Here is a 20,021-nt window from a genome sequence, read left to right as displayed (position 1 = left end):
CGCCCTTTAAACGGAAGGTGGCGTACCAAAATAATTTTCTTTGGGAGGATCCGAACTATTAGTCCTTTTGTAGCCTGTAAGCAGGTAGGTAGGCCATTCAGTAAGCAAGTTGGAGTGCCTAGATCTTCTCAAGACTTCTGTGCGTACACTACCTTTACATTGAGCCTCCACAACATCGTTCAATAGACAATAGCGAGGGCTGTACAATGTGTACCTTAGCCTCGTAGTCGTACGTTATAACTTATGGGTTGGGTATCGGTCAATCCCCAATGGACTATGCTTGGAGACCATTTGTCAACAGATAAAGGCTTGGTTGTCTCCAATCTTGCGGTGCCTCTCCTGTATCTAGGGATCTCTGGACGATCAGCTGCTGAATACTGATAAGAACTGATTATTCAGTAGCTCTGCCTTTCCTTGACTGTCTATCACCAGGACCGTCTATCACCAGGACCGTGTCATCACTGGGACCCTGAATGATGAATATTTCGTTGAATACCTTACATTGTTCACCCATCATCATACATTGCCAGGCATTGCAGACTGCTTGTCAAGCAAAGGGGGGTGGGGTCGCCCAGACAATCTAGGTATGCGATCCAAAGATGTTGTAAAGGGGCAGAGCGTGGTCGTGTGCCATATTTCAGTTGCTGATCCAAGCCTGTCTGTTCATCATGTTCAAATGTTACGAAGATGAAATTACATTTTTTCAGGAGCTGGCTTTCGGTATCTTCTTGCCCATTTGACCAAGACAAAACCAGACAGAGAACAGGATGAATACAGGGATAATGGCATATGACAGACTGGACAAAGGTGGGTCTTTAACTGCTGGATTCAGGTTGATGAGAAAATTCAAATCTAGACCAGAGAAGAACCAAAAGAAATAGAAAGAGAATGGCTTGTTTTTGCTCTTGTTTATCATCAGGATAGTAGTGACGCTGGTTTCATACACAAGTTCTCTTCCTCCCAACATTTCAAGTAGATTCTAAGGTCCTTGAATACTCAAGGTGCCTGTTTTCATCTGTGTTGTGATACCCCTTTCTCCTTAGAGCACCACTTTCGTGCTCTCACCTAGCAGCTATTTCTCCGCCTGGCTAATGCCAGAGTATTCTAATCCTGAATCAGAATGTGCTGTTTTAGGGATTTCCCAAATACTTTCTACAGTTGCAAGTTTTGTGCATTGCAGTGGGTAAAGAAGATTACATTCTGAACCTTACTGAACGGCTCATCCTGACCATCACCAGAGGTGACTACCAGGGATACACGTAAGTTTACCAAAACTTTAGATTTGCTACAATATCCATCCCAGCTGCCTTCACTGTGAACAATGCTTTATTATCCAGTCAATTGTTACCAGCTGAGTTTGAATGAGAAATCATTGCTGAGTTAAGTGCTGTAGAAAAAAATGGATTGGATAACATCATGCTGAAACATATTTCATCCTATCTTCCAGCGAGTTGACTGACCCAAATCTGACATGCTTTGAACCAGAAGCATTCAGCAATCTTGTCGCTGGGATGGACTTCCATAAGTTTTATTTTGATAATCATGGTAAGATATGTAAAAACCCTAAGGACTCCATACATGATCCTAAGAATAAAACTGTGTGAACTCTGTACACGTTTTTTGTAGTGGAGTGTGTCAATATCAGTCAGCACTAATTATACAAGGTTCTCGATGTTTTCTTAAGGTGACACTTGGGATATTATCTATAAGTACTCGTAAACCATTGGCATTTTGAAAGGAATTGCATGTGTTTCGATTCATGGGAAGGAGCCATACATTCTTGAAGGAAAATGCACTGCAATGATTCTGTTGCTATTGTAATGCCATGGCCCTAAAAGCTTCAATCTTGTGTTATAAGACTTGGACTTCATTAGGAGGAATATAAATGCATTTGTTCTTTTTCGTACTTGCCAAGTACACATATTGTTCTTTCAGTAATATCTAAACCACATCCTGGGTATGCCATCAAAACGCACCTCTTGAATCCGAAAGTTCACATGCTTGGTGAGAATGCAGCATGTATTGCGTATGTCAGGGTGACGCAGTACGTGGACAAGTAAGTTATGAGTTTGTTTATATAAATGATGTTGGAAAAACACCAATTTCAATTGAAAATTTTCTTTACTCCAAGGCTTTGGTTTTGTGCCTTTTTGAAGAGGTTGGACTCTTCTTCCCGATAGTAGTCACAGTATGCTTATTTCTCTTGCAGGGATCGTAAGACTAAGAGTATGCAGTCAGAGGAAACACGAGTTTGGCATCGGATTAACAATCGATGGATGAGTGTTCACTTTCATCGCTCTGGTGCCACGTCGGCCCCACAATGGTAACCAGTTTACCAGTTTAGAGAGATGGTGGCACCAGTATCATGATTGCAAAAAATGGCATTTAACAAGTTTGCTTCAATGGTTAGCCTAAGCAATGTTAGTATTCTATAGATAACGCTGATTGATGCACTAAATATGTGTGTTTTAAAACATTTGATATTTTAATATTATCAAAATAGTCCACAACTTAACAGCACAAATTAGTGTAGAATGTTCATTTTTGTAGTAGTATATACTCATAGATACTTGAGAAGGGGGTATATATTCTATCTTGATGGCTAGACCGTCACGTGGCTAATGAATCCAAAATGATCTGTGTATTGGTTTCATTTTAGTGTGGAATAAACAAAACTTTCTGTTCCTACTGTAGAGTGGACCTTGCTGAATGGACACCTCTACCAGCCGGACAGCCTCTGCAGCTGGTCGATAACTTGACATTCTACCTAATTCTACCTCTCTGTAAGGGATAGGACTGTCTGACACAGAGGTGTCCTTCGAGGTTCCAGTGCAGGTTTATAAAGAGTTGATTAAAAGGTCCATGATAGAATCATTGAGGAAATATATTTTGTTGTAATATACAAGACGATATGGACAGCTAATCTATAATGATGGGTATAATAATGTTAATGGGATGAATTGTGAAATTACCACTAATAGATCGATGCAACAGGTGTGGTTTATGGTTCTAACCAATTTGTGACCAGAACAATCTATTGTATGTGATCAACAGTAATGCAGTAAGTTATTTCATAGTTCCTGTCATAAGATGTAGATTTCACTGAATGTAATTGTTTTTGCATATGCACATGTACAATGTATATATTTGCTCAAGTGATGTTATGTAACCAGGTAAAGGTGATGTATAGATTTTAGTGAAAATACAATGTATTTTTCTTATCGAAATGGTTTGTTGTTGGTTGTTCTTGACTGGTTGTGATATGTCTTGAGATGATAGTGCCAGATGCAGCTCTGTCAGGACCATTCAGACATACAATATGTCAGTTTGTTGTTCTTGGACTAGTTGTGATATGTCTTGAGATGATAGTGCCAGATGCAGCTCTGTCAGGACCATTCAGACATACAATATGTCAGTTTGTTGTTCTTGACTGGTTGTGATATGTCTTGAGATGATAGTGTCAGATGCAGCTTTGTCAGGACCATTCAGACATACAATATGTCAGTTTGTTGTTCTTGACTGGTTGTGATATGTCTTCAGATGATAGTGTGAGATGCAGCTCTGTCAGGACCATTCAGACATATAATATGTCAGTTTGTTGTTCTTGGACTAGTTGTGATATGTCTTGAGATGATAGTGTGAGATGCAGCTCTGTCAGGACCATTCAGACATATAATATGTCAGTTTGCTGTTCTTGGACTAGTTGTGATATGTCTTGAGATGATCGTGCGAGATGCAGCTCTGTCAGGACCATTCAGACATATAATATGTCAGTTTGTTGTTCTTGGACTAGTGATATGTCTTGAGATGATAGTGTCAGATGCAGCTCTGTCAGGACCATTCAGACATATAATATGTCAGTTTGTTGTTCTTGGACTAGTTGTGATATGTCTTGAGATGATAGTGTCAGATGCAGCTCTGTCAGGACCATTCAGACATATAATATGTCAGTTTGTTGTTCTTGGACTAGTGATATGTCTTGAGATGATAGTGTCAGATGCAGCTAGGTCTCACTGGCCCTCTGTCTGGCCATTGACATTGACTGGTCTGCTTGCTGCTCATCCACCATTCCATGTTTACGTGCATGAACAAAGCCAGTCCGCCCTTTCATTGTAACTAATCCTCGCATGTCCGGGGATGTAGATCACTTCAGTGCGGTCACCGATGGATTGGAGGATGGGGAACCATGTCTCCGCTTTTCCAGCCAGCCAGTCCACCCTTTCATTGTATCTAATCCCCGCATGTCCGGGGATGTAGATCTTTTCAATGCGGCCACCGATGGATTGGAGGATGGGGAAACATGTATCCGCTTTTCCAGGCAGCCAGTCCACCCTTTCATTGCATCTAATCCCCGCATGTCCGGGGATGTAGATCACTTCAATGCGGCCACCGATGGATTGGAGGATGGGGAAACATGTATCCGCTTTTCCAGGCAGCCAGTCCACCCTTTCATTGTATCGAATCCTCGCATGTCCGGGGATGTAGATCACTTCAATGCGGCCATCGATGGATTGGAGGATGGGGAACGTTGTTATCCTTCCACACCGCTCCACCCCAGGATGTGGTTTTCCTCGGATGGATACATCAGTGGCGATGACCATCGCTCGATGGTGATATATCTTCTAGCAGCTTTCTCACAAGGATGTGGTTCACCTCTCCAGGCAAATCCCTCCACGTTCTTGATCCGATCGCCCCCACTGTGAATGTCTCCCTCTCGTACGATATCGACTCACCCGACTGGATATTCTCCAAAGGGGTAAATGGCTTCCACCGTTTCCCGTGAGCATCTCACCCAGGATCTGACGGTTGACAGTCGTTGCGGGATGAGTTCAACCTCGTCATAAAGTGGACGACTGGGTGTAAATGCGATTCGCATGAGCTCCTTTTTGCCTGTCCCTGATGCTGTAAACTCCCAGCCTGTGCCCGAGTGCCTGGCAAGAGGTGCCTGACTGCACCACTAACTAATCTCATGGCCTGGTTCTCCACCCTTTAAAGAGCCTCCACGGCTATCGCTGATGCGCCCTGGGTTAGGACGTGTAGCCCGTAATCCGATCGGCATGTGATTGTAGCCCTCATTCGATGAGTCCTGAGAGAGGAACGAGCCCGGTCCACTGGGTCCACGGCTCAATTATTTGGTTGTTAACATTGGAAAACACGTCAGAAAAATTTTAAATGATGTAAGTAACGATATCGAATTTTGATCTTTATCATTTTATTGCTAAAAAGGACATAACATTGTCATTACACCTTGCAATGAGATGTATCGAGCATAACATACAACAAATTATACAGATTCATACAGACACTTAGGTAATACTGACTAACAACATCAATGATAACTGAAGACCAACACCATAGGCCTACCTGTTTTACAAAAATATATCTGTATGTTGTGCCCACAAATCGGTGTTGCCCTGATACACGCGCACTATTAGTTGAACAGGGTATGACTATCATTTGACATGTAAAATATCCTAAACGGCATCATATATTCAATTTATTTTCGTTAAAATCATTACATTAAAACTAACGGTTCCATAAGAGTTAGGGGGCGGACCAAGGTCGGTCCACTGCGGCCAGAGCGTATTATCAGTGGGCTATGAAATCACCAACACAGCGTCCTCCCTTCCCAGTTGTGGTCATTTCTAAACCGTCGGACAGGCTACTGCTCATGCCATCAGAATTCGCTGCTGTGAGACAGGGCATCCAAGGGAACGGGTTTAGACTCCAGCTGCATGTGCTGCGCCATCTTTTGCATTAGTTCACTCTGATGGTCCATCAGGGTGAGTATGTGCTGCAGTCTGAAAGTGTACAAATAACGCCATGGAGTTCCGGCATACATTGATAGGGAGAGTTGCCAACTTGCCCCCCCCCCCTCACAATACTACCCGTCCCCTCACTATACTGTCAACTGAGAACTGTGACAGGTGCGACTGGGTAATCACAGCAAAGCATGGCTACCACTGTGTTCTTAATCTGAGTGACGACAGTAACAGGTTCCTGTTCTTTATTCGTTTTTAAAGTTACTATCATCTCATCGTACCTTGCTTTGAGTTTATGAATGTCTGTCTGTGTAGCCAATTCCTCTTTAGGTTCCTCCTCAAGCAGGAAATTGATAGCTGTGGGGCTCCCGAAGTATTCCTTTATCTTTCCCCAGTACGAGCCTCCATTTGCATTCGGCTTTACCGTGTACCCGCCCATGTAGAGCTTCCTCTGGATCATCCTGGGGAAGGCATTCTCCATGTCCTTGATCACATACATCTGGAGGAGATTACAAATTCACAATTTAAAAGACCTGCGAACTGGCATGCAGAACATATGGCAAAGGTGAGAACCTAGGGCTGGACATGTTTGGAAGGGGACGGGAACATCCCGGGGAACATGTATGGAGAAGGAGGGAACTTTGGGCCGAACGTGTGTGGAGAGGTGGGGGGAACATCTATGGAGAATGAGGAAACGTTGGGCCGAACGAGTATGGAGGTGGCGGGAACATCTGTGGAGAATAAGGGAACGTTGGGCCGAACGTGGTTGGAGAGGTGGCGGATCAAACGCGTAGTACCACTCAATTTATTGTGTGCTGTATTGGTCGTCCGCCTGGTTAAACAAGACAAAGAGGCAACGATGACTTACCTGAAGCTTTAATCTGGTGACGTACGAGTTTTTCTGAATGCTGCTAATGTCTCCAATAGCCACACCAATCTAAAGAAAGAGAGATAGACAGTTAGCAGATCAATCAATTGATTATCAGTACTTGAAATCACCATAATTTTGACGCAGGTGATAACCGAATATGTATGAATGCGGGGCTTTGTCGTTTTCAATGTACGCCGCCTCTCGGGACGTAGGAGTATCAAAACCACAGTGAATTCCAGGATGGATAGGGCGTTGTCGGCAGGAACCTCTTCTACGTTTGCACGACGGCGTCTGGTGCACTACATCAACTGCGGGCTCAGTGTCTCTGACCGGGAACAAACCTAAAGAGAGATGAGTTGATGACGAGTTCAACTTACCAATAAGTTGATCATGATGATCGGCATCAGGATGACAAAAAACATCAGGAGAATGTGAGCATCCAACACAAAAGGAGTGAGGTCAATGTCCACGAACTGATCAAAGTAGTCGATTTCGCCGATCGTCATTACCAGAGCTGTCACTATATTGGTGTACATATGCTCCCAGATGTCCTTAAAGAGAGATATGTTGTTTTAATGTGAGGATAAACATGTCATGCTGTAGTTGGCTTGGTAAGCATAAGCATATGTGAGTTTTACCATTCCCAAAGAATCCGGGACCTACGACAACCATAATAGCATTGCCAGCAAGTTCACAGGCGGTCATGTCCCGGTGGAACATTAGTCAATAGGCTAGGACTTTTAAAACGGGGGCACTAAATCAACTCTCACACCTGAGACTGGGCTTAGGCCAGGTTTGTACCTCTTCCTTTGAAGCAAATACTCTGTACCGACCGATGCTCAACTTACCAGTTTTCCCATGACGATGTAAAATGCTGATCCGAAGGCGAACAGGAAGAAGAATATAAGGACCAGAATCTGAAAAAAGCGGGGCATCGTGAAATCTTGAAACATGAAGTGTTTCTCTTGAACCATCTGCTCTTGAGCCGAACTTAGGGCTCCATTTTGAAGGCCAGCTGGATGAACTCACAGACCAAACGGTCCACCATCCTATAAATTTATCAAACTGATCCTCTTTCGCTTTTGTGCACATTTCTAAATGCGGTAAGTGCAACACTGCGCTTGCTGAGCGACTGAGACGAGACGAGTTTAAAGTTTTTACTTAAAGAATCTTGCTTTTCACATGTTATCCGAGGAGCCCTTTACCTTGAAGACGCTTCCTAACACTGCAGTGAACATGATCACATAGATACCGAACCCATCAATCCTGAAGAAAGAAATCAAAACAAATATGAGTTTCATGAACTTTACAGGATGGCTTATCATCGGATTCTCGTCTCTCTATACATTACTCCATCTCAAGTGTGTAGTGTATGATGTAAGATGAAATGACTCACTTGGCCTGGCAGGTGCCTGTTCAAGTGTCAGGGTGAAGTAAAGGATGAAACTCAGTTTCGATCACAGTCAATAATTCAAGTCTGAATGACAAATATTTTCTTTCTCAGAGCAAGATGAGACAATGTGTGGTGAACGTTACTTTACTGAAGATATTTGAATGTGCGTTGTTGTATGCGTATATGTCTATTGTCAATTGTTCTTGATGAGCGATTTCCATACGTTTCAGTCTGCTTTAAGTTACCTTCTCATGTAAATGGTGAAGTTAATCCAGCAAGTAAAGGATGCAATCCACGCGCATCTCCACTGGAGAAGACAGGGTCCGTACATAAGCGGGGAGACAGCCCCAAATGTGAAACAGATCACACACAGGGACAACCAGTTACTGGCCTGCGTGAAGTAATGGTACCGCTGAAAATGGATCGTTGAATTAAGATATGGTAACAGGATTGTTTCTCAAAATGAGAAGTATGGAAATGATGAGTGACTCAGCCGGGACTTCTGATCATGAGGCCGTCGTTCTATTAACTGGTGCAGCAAGCGGGTGAACCCAAGTGTATGTTGGCTTTTGTACTCAATATGAGGTCTCCCATCCCCCCCAGTTGACATCTTACCTGCTTTACGATGTAGACCATCTCCTTGATACAAAAACAAGCTGCTATCATCACACAAAGCACTACTATGACTGCGTGATAACTGTCATGATAGTGACGATCTTCCCAAGTCATTTGACCATTCTGAAAATTGAAATCCACACCGTCAAACACGTATAATTACTGCGACAGACAGCTATCCATATTAGTCAGATAGTACTTGCCGCGGTAACTCAACAAAGCGCTGGACAGAAAGCGACTTGTTGACCCACACGAGCTTGCATATAAGGTGGACAGATGAACTCGGACGAAACAGCCTACACCTTAAGCCAGTCACACTCGCTGGTATTAAGTAACTAACTTCTGTCTAACTAAAATGCAGCCACCCTGGACGTAGGAAATCACAATGTTCTTGTATTCCATTTGGACTTGCGTAAGTTCCAGCAACTCATAGGACTCACCTCCTTGTAATATTGCAGCAGAGTAGCATTGTCCTCTTGGCCCTCTGGCATGTATATTGGGCACAAATTGACGTCATCAACATGACTAGTTCGGATTGGCTCGCCGACAGTTAAAATGAACACCATCATTAGAACCACGAAGAGGACATAAGTGGCCAGGTTGGCGTAGAAGAGATAACGGGCAAACCTGGTCCTGCAAAACAATTGGAGATATTTCATACCTATGACCATGTCCGTCGGCACGATACTGTGTGTACTCATCTATCAAACGTTTTAATGAGCTTCTCTCAAAAGGTTGATATTTAGGAATATTTGATGATTTGACACAGTGAAAGCGTCCCTCAGTTCGCGAATAAGCCACCACAACATCAACGATTACCGTCATCAACATAAAACTAACAATAGCCATAATCTACGAATATACAACTGCTTTCACTTACCACTTGACCGAGAGGATGTTCTGGGACAGTGGATGGGACAACAGCTCCTTCCGTTTGTGTTTCGCCATCGTCTGCAACATATACTAATCTCTTTCAATGACCATTTAACAAAGGAATTCATCAAAGAAAAGACCCGTAATCTAGATGCTAATCTGGATCCGCAAGGTATTTAGTCTGTTGCTAGGTCAGAAGTTAATTGTGGACGGATGTTGTGGCCATTGACGCCATGTTTTCAGTGGCAGATGAGTCTTTTCAATGCATAGAACATATCGGCTGAACCAAATCTTCAAGCAGTATGTTACCTCTAATGCACACCATCTAGTTCCCTCTGACATTGCATCATCTGGATGTGGATCGATGAATTTGTAGTTGAAATGCATCTGAAATAGGACAATAGGTGTCTTACACAAGAGAGATTGCCTCCGCAATAACAACTTGCTTCTATTCTTCATGCCAGTATTGTAGATGTGATGATCACGATATGAGCTTGAGTTGCATTTGTTAAAGTTTGAACGACAACTACTTAGAGTACTCTAGTAGGTCGTCACGAGATCTGTTCTGGTGTTTCCTTTGGACTTTTTAAAAGGCTGTCTCGTCTGCTCTTTTACGTAACCAGCTTTGATCAGCGCTCGAATTGACAGTTTCCTTAAGGTACTTACCACAAGATCTTTGTCGGTTGGGTCATCAGTAGAAGAGTCGACACATCGGTCCATTACAATCTGGGTGGAAAGTCGAAAAGGATTTTTAGAAACGAGGTACAGTGGACAGTCAGTACAGCATATTACATTCTTCTCGAAAAGAAATGAAAAGGTGGAAACTTGTGAACTCTTTAGACCCAGTATCGGCTCCGGTGTAGCAGTCGAAAATGTTCCCCTGGAAAATGTAGAACTAAGTTATTTTCCAGACCAGTCAGACACACTCTGCCGGTTACTCACCTTTGCTGCTTCTGGAATTCTAACGATGAGATTCTGCATGGGTGTGTATCCTGTGTCATCTCTTACTGACATCGCCTCTTCCCATCTGCAACAAGAAACACGATTAGCATTACCAACTGTTCAAATGAGGAATCGCACTGTTGGTTCACTTTCAACTCTATACCCTCGGGTCCAGCAAGATTCGGGGTGCTGCCACGGATGAATGACATTAGTGCTGCTGATGTCTTTTGGAAACATGGCTAGAACTGTCCAAAAGGTAAATCAGATTTTAAGGGTATTCATTATGATCAGCGAGACACTTCCTTTATTGATCCTTAGCTGGATGACGTTCTCGATATAGCTCTTGATTCGCTACACTTACTTGTCACTCTGTAGAATAGCAATGGTTGCCTCACTCGCCATGTTGATCGCCGCCAAGTCAAGGGGTGTCTCCTTTTTCAGAGTTGTGGCTGTAACGTCAGCATTCCTCGCCAGGAGTAACCGGACTGCTTTTGCGTGATTATTGGAGCAAGCATAATGGAGAGCAGTAAGCTAAAATACAAGATGCAAACTGATAGAAAAGAACGAATCAGTTTTTTTCAAGCATGGGATGCAACTCACAGAGAAGTGAGAGAGGTAAACTACTGATAGGATTGTACTCAACCGCCATCCAGGAGGCAATATTCTCACAGGAAAGGTTGATACTAACCTTGTATTTATCCGTCGCCGACAAGTCTGCCTGGTTCTCGAGCAGGATGGCCATGACGGCTGTCTGACCGTTCATCGCAGCAAGCATCAGTGCTGTCCTTCTCTGGTCGTCCCTGAAAACAATGGTACAGCGCATATATCAATGATGATATCTTTGGGCACTCTCATTGAAAAGAAACAAACGAATCACCTAACATGGTGTTTATTGCCAAAATGTACCTACTTGCAAGAGTTGTCGGCCCCGAGCGCTGTGAGGACTTTCACCATATGTCGATGTCCCTTCATACTTGCAAGAAGGAGTGGAGACATGCCGTCTATATCAGGGTCGTTCAGCTCTCCTTTACTGGCGTGGATCAGCGCCTCCGCACAGCCGACACTGTTGTTCCTGTAATCAGAGACAAAAGTAGCAGGCAAGAAAACGAGTTTGGTAAGTCAGTCATTGGAAAGACTGCCGCATCTACTCTAAGTTTACTGCTAGGAATTTGCGACCAAAAGCCCTCACATCGACTCCAAATGACAGTCAGTGAGTAATTCGTATGTCAATTAACCAGATGCTCAGGAACCATACACACAAGGTGAGGTGTGTTCGTGCTATTGTTCTTCGGCAGCATCTCGACCAAATCCATGTCAAACGCTTGGAAGACAACCGTAAGACCATAGAGTTCGATTTCCACAGCGACACGACTGGCCATCCATGTAGGTGGTACACTGTCATCCACGTACGTCATCAACATAGGTGGCACACACCGAAGGTTTTGCCTCAACAACATCAACTTACTCGCATGCGATGTGAAGTGCTGTCCTTTCGTCCAGGTCTGTGGCGGCTGTGCTGGCCCCATGGCTCAGCAAAAGCTCAAGGATCTGATGAGAAGAAGAGATTTATTCATTGGCTTCAACAATTTGAGGCAATCTTTATATTCATACAAAGTTATTGAGGTTTGGTTAGGACTGATGCTAAACTATGAACTGTGTAACAGTATAAATCGGTATACTGTCATTGCAACTGCCATTCTCCTAATCTTACTCCCATAATGGACTGTTACTCCCATAATGATTTAACACCTATACATGTATAGCAAAGGCGACCGCGGGAGGAACATAATACTGGTAACTTACGGCTGTGTTGCCCGCCTCTGCGGCAAAATGAAGAGCCGTCCTGTCCTTGGTATCCTTCCAATTCATGATGTTCCCAGAGCTGGGCGACTGAAATATAACGATGACGGGGTGAAACAGGACACTTTTACTGACAGTTCAGGTATCATATACTCGGTTGGGACGGTTCTTGAATGTCAACAAACTCTGTCGATAGTGACATATCCAAGTTATTTTTAATTGGCTTTTTGTTTTTAGTAACTCTGTAAAAGTAACGACTGCTGAAACGTAATAGATCCAGGAAGGTATGATTTGGTTTTCTAGTTCAGTTCAGAGGATGCTTGCATCAGAGAAGCATTTACAGCCGTTGTGTTGTATACATGCTTCCCGAAATTGGTGGCTTGCATTGGAACTAACTTTTCCCCCTTGTCCGTCATTAAAGACATTCAAGTGTGTTGGTCAACCATGACTATCTCCTTTGTCCCTCCACCATAAGGCCCAGTTTCCCCTTATGACATCACTATTTCGGACACTCAGCGCCCCATTTCTGGAAAGGTGTATACAATGCACACGGACAGGACAAGGATCAAGGAATCCCCTAAAGGCTACTAAGCGGAAGAACTAAATGCATTCCTTTTTCTACAAACTGGATAGAATGCAGCTGACTAAGTTAGCTGATAGATAAGCTGGTATAAAGTTCTCACCTCTCTGGCCATATAGTGCACAAATTCCTGTTAAAACGTGCAAAAAAATGTGACAGCACCCATACATGTTATACATTATATCACACTTACACAGGTTGCCGACAATCTCCACATTAGCATTCACACAGAGTACCTTGTTCGTTGCAGCGCGGCCTGAAACGCTTATGTACAGATAGGCCTGGGTACATGGGGTTATAGCCAAGTGATGCAATCAAGCTATGGGTCGGCGGTGGCGGCGCGTGCTTGGAAAGCGTGCAAATGACAGTTGGTGTGCTAGGGATACCGTCGATCGTTTCATGGATAAGTTGTAAGTATGTATACTACTAATGATCTTAGTGCAAGCATTAGGCCTCGAGAGATGCTCCAAGTGTATCAGCTTTTATAAACATCACTGAAACAAGAGGCATCGTTTAATACTGTCACTTTATAGTACAGAAAGCAAACGGATATAAACTTTCCTCACCTCGAGTATCGACATGATGACCGCATACTGGCCATTCGCCACAGCCAGATGGAGACACGACCTCATGGAGGTGTCAAGAGCAGCGATCTGGCCTCCATAGCTCAGAAGGAAGTGGACTGCCTCTGCTTGGCCTTTCCAACAGGCACAGTGCAAGGGCGAGAAGTTCTCTTTGTCGAGGGCATTCATGTCGCCACCCTGAGGGAAAAAGGAGAGAAGAATAAGACAAAGGTGCAGGTGACTACAAATCCATCACATTGACCTTAAAGTGTACATGACCGCCGCTTTAGCCAACTTTTACATTTTCACCGCCGACGAAAATGAAAACGCCAGCGCAGAAGAATGTGGTGATATCGTAACACAATAAAGTTATTGTACTCACATAATCTATTAGCAGAGATAAGATGTCACACCGGCCGAGGACGGCAGCTCTGAAAAGAGAAAACTTTACATGACCAAAAGCAACAGAGAAGTGATTCGTTGTGCGAAAACGGCATCTGATAATCAAGGAGAATTTCGCCTGAATTGGCACCCCACAAAGACTTACTTGTGTACGGGCGTCATCTGGTCCTGGTCTCGGTGGTTGACAGCTGCCTTCCTCTTCAGAAGAATGGTGATGACCTCAAGAGAACCGCTCGTTATCGCTACGTGAAGGGCCGTCTGACCATTTTTCTGAATCAGCAAATAAGTTAGAGTTACAGAGTGCAACCCTTCTTTGGGTCTGTGTTTATCGAAGCAAATAGTTCATTAGATTTGGCGAATTTGAATGCGCAGTACTTACCTTTCTGGAGTTTATGTCTAGTCCGTTATCTAACAGTATGCTGACGATCTGAAATAAGATTCACGACAGGTTACGGGCAAATATTGTGTAAAGAAGCCAGAGGAGTAAATGTATCGGTTAATAAAGCCTATGAAAAGCCTATCATTACTCTAAAACATTGCCAAAATCCTCAAATCTCCTATTTTACCAATGACTATGATAACCCTTACATCTGCTTCTGCGTTCTGCGCTGCGATGTGGAGGGCGTTACTGCCCTCATCCTCCTGCAAAGAGAGATACTCGGCCTTCCGCTTCGGCGCACTCTTCTCCACTGAAAGGAGAAATAAGTGAGGAAGGTCAGTAAGCATTTACAAGGTGATTGGTTGCTTGATGAAGACTGGACAACCATATTCCCTACAGCTGTATGTATGAGGAGGCACGAATCGTCTAATATTAGCCGATTTCACAAGTGAAAAGTTAGTAGGGAAACAATGCTATACTCACCGGATAACGGTGATTGTCGGAAGAAGTGAATCAGAGAGAAGTGTCAATGGCCGTGGACTCAACCAATATCTTACTTACCGGCTTCAATGAGCTTAGTTACAGCACCAGAACTACCGACCGATGCCGCCAGCATCAAGGGTGTAGTCAGACTAACGTCCATCGCCCAGATATTAGCACCACGATCGATCTAGAAAAGAAGGAATGGCCATTAAAGAAACCACATCGTCTCTGCAGTTCTGTTTTGTCACTATAACCGCACTTCCACTGAACAGATTTCGCTTTTCTTCATCAGATCAAGACTGATTGAAGTTTGAATCAACAGCTTACATTTCAATAGCCGACGCAGTTGAAAGGCTTGTTTTGCATTTGGGAATTAGAAAATTCGATATCTTCGGCTCCAGATGTATAAGGTTCTTGGATCTCGCACCCTGCTTTGGGGTCAGATGTCTTCAGATTAATGCTTGTTTTGGTAAACACCCCGACATCCCGGTGCTGTTCTCAAAAACTTACCAGGACCTCACATGTTTTCCTGCATCCGCCGTGAGCCGCCGCATGGAGAGGCGTGTTATTATCTTCATCCTGGATTTCAAGCTCGGTATTGTCCGGCGTGAGGAGCTCCTGAAAATATCACACGGATTCGATGATTGACTCTGAACGAGCACGAATGGCCGGAGGCGAACACATGATGTACCGCCTTAAACTGGAGAGGGTGTGGCTCATTTAGATCGTCGTCCTTTGCCTGGTTCGAAAAGACCCCGGCGAAACACATGTCATATCAATACAAGATCAAGAAAGCTACCAATTGAACGGACACCATCATCCAAGCACAAGACATGGTAAGCTAATCAGTAACGTAAAGGCTGTGGGTGGGAACACGCACATTGTAGGAGTCAATCGCAATACCTTTTTAACTTGATATAAATAATCTTACTTACAGCAACAATTTTATCAAACTTCCTCCTCGCCGCAAGATGAATGGGTGACTTTCCTCGGCTGTCCTTGACATTCACGTCGGCGCCGTGTTTCATTAGGGACTTCAGGGCATTAGTGGAGTTGTATCTGGCCGCTAGGTGGAGAGGTGTGGTCCCTTGCCTGTCGCTGACATCTGGAACTAAAAGACGACAAGATCATGAACAGAAAGCATTAGTTATGACTATTATTAACCAAACAATGAAGTCATCACCGATACGGTGGAGAGCATCAAATCGACCACCATTGCAAAGACTCCTTACACCGGATAGAACAATTCAAAGAGACCCAGCCCAAACACACTTACCGACGACTTGCCCAGTCGACGCATTATTGACCTTCCGGAAGTCATTCTCTTGCTTCCCATTGTTCGAAGTAAAGCTTTCATTCCTCCGATTAGGTGACTGCGTGTCCAGAAGAAGGTTCACTACCTCCACCCTGTTGAATCTAGCAGCTTGGTGCAGGGGTGTGAAGCCAGTCGTGATTTCGACTTCGTTTGCCCGGTTGATGTCATGTTCTATATGAGTGCGGACGACATCCACTAGGCCTTGTCTTGCAGCCTGTAAAACAGCAAGTGACTTCTATAGCGGAGGAGAAAGGTCGAAGAAGAGGTTGAAGTCAAGTTACAAAGAAACGAAAGTCACCAACACTTAATGCTTTTCACAAAGGTCACTCAATCAGTCAAAAAGACCATTAGATTAGAAGCACTGATAACATTTGCTGTCAAGGACATACGTTTCAAAGCTTTCCCAAGCAATTTACCAAGATCACTTTTGATATTCATGTGCCTGTGCCTCAAAGTTTATATTGTTGTTGTTGATGGACGCTCCTTGTCGACAGACCTAAGTTCCTTAAGGGGGACTACATGTATTAGATTGCAGTGGATAGCCCGTAATATCGCGGGGGGGGGAGTGCTTACCACCCGCTCACAGAGCATCTTTTCATTAGAAACATCAACGCATATGTTGTGGCTTGGAAACCAATTATAATGACCTAATAGCGACAGAGTGTCTTTGGGCTTCGACATGACAAAGGGATATAAGGTTTCAACGTTTTGTCAAATGAAGTTCCAAACGACCGACTCGACCTTGAGTGCTTGGACATTTTTGTTCTTATTCAAACAAGCGAAAGTTGGTCTTGATTGTTTGCCTACTTAAAATTACAATGAGTATTGCGTAACACCCATTTTGTGAGTCCAAGCCTTATATACTTATATACATGTGCATGTATGTACAAGTTACTCTAGTTTCTCTGATCTAAGACTGGTTCTGAAGCAGACCCCCCCCCCCCCCCCCCCTATTGAATCCTGTTAGTTCCCCTAACATTCTATTCTAGAACATCAGAAACCTTTCAACCGGTTCTGAATAATCTGAGCTAGATGTGATGCACCGCACCAAACATGTTCAATTTGGATAAACACTGGGTTTGTGACACCAAGTTGCTCGATGGTATTGACGCAATAATCCGGCTTGGCCTTTGTGAGATCTTCGATCGATGGAACTAGAATGTAGTGTGTCTCCACGTGAAGTCCAAAATTCCTCCAGATCGCCGTCGTTGTAATACTTTTCTACCTGAACCACTCATGCACCGTGGATAAATTTAAGAATGGCCGATGCATTTATTTTGATTTTATGATACAAGTTATTCCTATGCTCCCGCTCCTGATGTTGTGGATATTTTTATGATGTATTGAAGCTGAATTGTGAACCAACGCAGAAAAACTACAATGGCCAAGCAGAAAGTTTGATATGGACCCAAGGATCGCTGCGACCGGCAATGACACTAGCTAGTGGCAGCTTGTGGTTACCAGCGCTATACTTACGTGTCGGCTGGCTGTTGCCCCAGAAGCTCAAAGTGCCATGTTCTCACATTTTACTGTTTTACCTGTTTTTATACTTCCTTTGCATATGCGTCAAAGGAAAGCTTTAAAACTTAGAAATCAATCTGGAAATCAAAAGAGAGGAGGAATTCGGAATCTCTCACCGAGTTGATTTCACTGTCATCCAGATTGTGAACTCTCTGATTTTGAATTTGAAGCCAGTGTTTATTAGGTTTTCGGGCAATTACTGACCTGGAAAACTGTCATGGTCCTTATGCTCTCCTCCATCTTCAGTGGCTTCAGTGGTAACCCATTGTTATTCGTAGTCTCATTGGCCTTGCGCGCCGCTACCGCGAGCACCAATCCTTTCGTTACTGCAGAGAAAGTCTTCTTCGTCGGTGAAGTGGTAGGAAGAAACGCAACCTTTTCGGCCTTAGCGATGTTTTCTTCCTCGTCCATGTTACACGATCTGTGTGCTTGTTCAGGTGGTCAGTCGTCGACCATCTGAAAAAAACACCAATGATTGATAATTGACAGTAAGGACGCGAGTTTTGTTTATTAGTTTATGGACTATGACTGAAAAATCCTGATTCATCCGTAAAGCAGAGCAAAATATCAGAACGCGACGACGCTGCTCTGCTCCGGGCGACACTGCTCCGTGGGCACAAAAAGGGGCAGATTAGAAAGCATTGAAAGTGATATTCTGATAATGACATTTGTAATGAGGTTTTGGTATAGCTAAGAAACCGAAAGCAATACGCTAGTTTCACTAATCTAACTGAATATTCAAGAAACGGACGAAATTACGCTCATCGCTCGATCCCATACGAAATGTTCAAGTTCAATGAATCGGCGCTTGAATCCAGAGCATGCGAGTAGGGTTTCTCGGTATTGTTCTGTTTGTAAGTGGAATCATACTCTGCAACAGATCTAAAATGATTTTCTTGCAGGGCAAAGGTTACTCATATCAAGGATGTATGTTGCAGAGGATGAGCCCACGAATAAGCGGAAACAAAATCAATTTGCGCTGATTATTTTTGAGCATGTTTTGACAGTGGGACTGTAAGGACATGTTATAATCATATTTGGTCATTTTGACATGCATAATCGTACTCGTGTGTACACCGTCATGGTTTAGCAATAATATCGGCCTACACCATTATGTCACCTTAAAAATATATACAGCCTTTTCACTTGTTGATGGTAAACTAAATAGTATTATATCAGTCAGTACGCTGTATTTAAAAACTATTCATGCACATGCAGACTAGTGGACCCTGATCTGACAGGAATAGTTAACACCCATATTGTTGGTAATGCTCTGAACCGTTTTGAAAGTAAGGCCAAGTAAAACAATGTGCGTGTTAAGTCTTCTTTCATACAGTTGAGGTATGGGGTGTGCTAGGTAACCAGTAGAGAAGTTCCTGCTTCGATTTGGTGCGACTGATTCCAATGTGTTGTGGGATAGAAGAGACACCTCATGGTCAACTTTTCAAAACTGAATATGGGCTTGTGGTCCATCTGGTTCTTGCCTTTAAGACTGACACCACTGTAGATATACGTTAGACGACGCTCTGCCGAGTACCGAGCATGCCGAAGAAGAAGATGAAGAAAAGAGAGCAATAGAGTCACTTGTACCCATTCCTCGACCTTTGACACAGACCTCTTTATATCCTCGATCGTGTTGATCACTTGATGACCTCCTCCTTGTGGCCCTTATCGTATCGCCTACAACGCATCCACTGCTCCTAATGAAAGTACATGTACATGTATATCTACAGCAGAATAGGCAGCACGTCCACTTGGAAATCCTCTTTCTCGGGCTACATGCAACAAAGAGGGAGACCTAGCCCTTTGTGTGTGTTTTCCTATTAATACACAGTCCTTATACAAATTAGCCCTACTTGGCAGATGTTTGGCTAACAATTTACGCCTCCAGATGTTCTTGTCATTGACTTGATTTGTCCCAATCTCGAACGTGCTGATATATCTGGAGATATACCTGCTATTAGGTAATAATGTCATGTCATGTTGTATTACATATCTGATGATTATGTACACATCAAATCACTATGAAATAGAACAAAGTGAATCATCGATTCCCTACGTAAATCAACTCCACTCGTACTTTTCCCCGATCGGATCCTGGTTCCGCCCCCGTGTATGGTACGGTTTGGTCGAGTCTCTTTGATGAAAGGACCAAACCTCACCATGCTTAACATTAAACTGGTGCTTTCATTCATTAACCTCTTTAACCATATGGGAACATTCTGGTAATTTCTTAATTTACACCCAAAGTGTGAATGTGTTGATCCGACAGTGTCGGTGTGGTACGAACACCTGCCCTAGGAATGTATTTGAGTTTCTGGGGTCTTTCCTCAGAGTGGGGACAATGGATTCTCTGATATATCTTAGAGTAACCAGGTTGGTTACAGTATATTAGATCATTAAAATAGTCTTCAATCCGCTACGCTGTTCACAATTTTTCTAGGTACACATCTTTGTCCCAGCTGCAGTATAAGCTGCGGTAGTGTCCTCGATAATAAACCATGTCTTTGAGGACAGGTAAG

The 20,021-nt window shown here is 43.5% G+C and overlaps 4 protein-coding genes across 4 annotated transcripts; 1 reads left to right on the top strand and 3 right to left on the bottom strand.

The window, feature by feature from the left end:
- On the top strand, positions 1-3,227 carry LOC135482726 (calcium/calmodulin-dependent protein kinase type II delta chain-like). Its single transcript, XM_064763040.1, has 6 exons — positions 1-84; positions 708-807; positions 1,181-1,259; positions 1,448-1,545; positions 1,936-2,056; positions 2,210-3,227. The coding sequence occupies exons 2-6, from the start codon at positions 768-770 to the stop codon at positions 2,325-2,327; spliced, it is 456 nt and encodes a 151-aa protein (XP_064619110.1). The 5' UTR covers positions 1-84; positions 708-767; the 3' UTR covers positions 2,328-3,227.
- Positions 3,228-5,377: 2,150 nt separating this feature from the next.
- LOC135482720 (transient receptor potential cation channel subfamily A member 1-like) lies at positions 5,378-8,390 on the bottom strand. Its single transcript, XM_064763026.1, has 7 exons — positions 8,272-8,390; positions 7,839-7,899; positions 7,482-7,550; positions 7,011-7,184; positions 6,631-6,699; positions 6,044-6,261; positions 5,378-5,801 (listed from the first exon to the last, which is right to left on the bottom strand). The coding sequence occupies exons 1-7, from the start codon at positions 8,355-8,357 to the stop codon at positions 5,678-5,680; spliced, it is 801 nt and encodes a 266-aa protein (XP_064619096.1). The 5' UTR covers positions 8,358-8,390; the 3' UTR covers positions 5,378-5,677.
- Positions 8,391-8,825: 435 nt separating this feature from the next.
- LOC135488975 (transient receptor potential cation channel subfamily A member 1-like) lies at positions 8,826-13,468 on the bottom strand. The gene is made up of 12 exons (XM_064774049.1): positions 13,403-13,468; positions 12,260-12,346; positions 11,922-12,004; positions 11,367-11,528; positions 11,145-11,256; positions 10,818-10,987; positions 10,457-10,541; positions 10,181-10,240; positions 9,824-9,901; positions 9,522-9,592; positions 9,082-9,274; positions 8,826-8,897 (listed from the first exon to the last, which is right to left on the bottom strand). Exons 1-12 carry the CDS (start codon positions 13,466-13,468, stop codon positions 8,826-8,828), a joined length of 1,239 nt encoding a protein of 412 aa, XP_064630119.1.
- Positions 13,469-13,942: 474 nt separating this feature from the next.
- On the bottom strand, positions 13,943-17,910 carry LOC135488920 (ankyrin-3-like). Its single transcript, XM_064773914.1, has 8 exons — positions 17,704-17,910; positions 15,940-16,192; positions 15,599-15,774; positions 15,174-15,281; positions 14,742-14,850; positions 14,390-14,490; positions 14,181-14,228; positions 13,943-14,071 (listed from the first exon to the last, which is right to left on the bottom strand). Exons 1-8 carry the CDS (start codon positions 17,908-17,910, stop codon positions 13,943-13,945), a joined length of 1,131 nt encoding a protein of 376 aa, XP_064629984.1.
- Positions 17,911-20,021: the final 2,111 nt, after the last annotated feature.

The sequence above is a fragment of the Lineus longissimus genome, chromosome 1, assembly GCF_910592395.1.
Source record: "Lineus longissimus chromosome 1, tnLinLong1.2, whole genome shotgun sequence".
NCBI lineage: Eukaryota > Metazoa > Nemertea > Pilidiophora > Heteronemertea > Lineidae > Lineus > Lineus longissimus.
The sequence above is the reverse complement of the archived record's forward strand: the minus strand, read 5'-3'. Positions and strand labels throughout refer to the sequence as shown.

What these genes read in the sequence shown, in the direction of transcription:
- LOC135482726 (XM_064763040.1), top strand. Translation starts at nt 768, where the DNA reads ATGAATACAGGGATAATGGCATATGACAGACTGGACAAAG. An exon ending in ATATGACAGACTGGACAAAG is followed by an intron (nt 808 to 1,180) that starts GTGGGTCTTTAA and finishes TGTGCATTGCAG; the next exon opens with TGGGTAAAGAAGATTACATT. An exon ending in GTGACGCAGTACGTGGACAA is followed by an intron (nt 2,057 to 2,209) that starts GTAAGTTATGAG and finishes TTTCTCTTGCAG; the next exon opens with GGATCGTAAGACTAAGAGTA.
- LOC135482720 (XM_064763026.1), bottom strand. Translation starts at nt 8,357, where the DNA reads ATGTACGGACCCTGTCTTCTCCAGTGGAGATGCGCGTGGATTGCATCC. An exon ending in ACATCGTCATGGGAAAACTG is followed by an intron (nt 7,185 to 7,481) that starts GTAAGTTGAGCA and finishes TCTCTCTTTAAG; the next exon opens with GACATCTGGGAGCATATGTA. An exon ending in ATTCATAAACTCAAAGCAAG is followed by an intron (nt 5,802 to 6,043) that starts GTACGATGAGAT and finishes GTACACTTTCAG; the next exon opens with ACTGCAGCACATACTCACCC.
- LOC135488975 (XM_064774049.1), bottom strand. Translation starts at nt 13,468, where the DNA reads ATGAGGTCGTGTCTCCATCTGGCTGTGGCGAATGGCCAGTATGCGGTC. An exon ending in GAATTCCAGAAGCAGCAAAG is followed by an intron (nt 10,241 to 10,456) that starts GTGAGTAACCGG and finishes CTTTCCACCCAG; the next exon opens with ATTGTAATGGACCGATGTGT. An exon ending in AACATCCTCTCGGTCAAGTG is followed by an intron (nt 9,275 to 9,521) that starts GTAAGTGAAAGC and finishes ATTGTTTTGCAG; the next exon opens with GACCAGGTTTGCCCGTTATC.
- LOC135488920 (XM_064773914.1), bottom strand. Translation starts at nt 17,910, where the DNA reads ATGGACGAGGAAGAAAACATCGCTAAGGCCGAAAAGGTTGCGTTTCTT. An exon ending in AGTTTGATAAAATTGTTGCT is followed by an intron (nt 15,282 to 15,598) that starts GTAAGTAAGATT and finishes TGATATTTTCAG; the next exon opens with GAGCTCCTCACGCCGGACAA. An exon ending in CGCAGAACGCAGAAGCAGAT is followed by an intron (nt 14,229 to 14,389) that starts GTAAGGGTTATC and finishes ATCTTATTTCAG; the next exon opens with ATCGTCAGCATACTGTTAGA.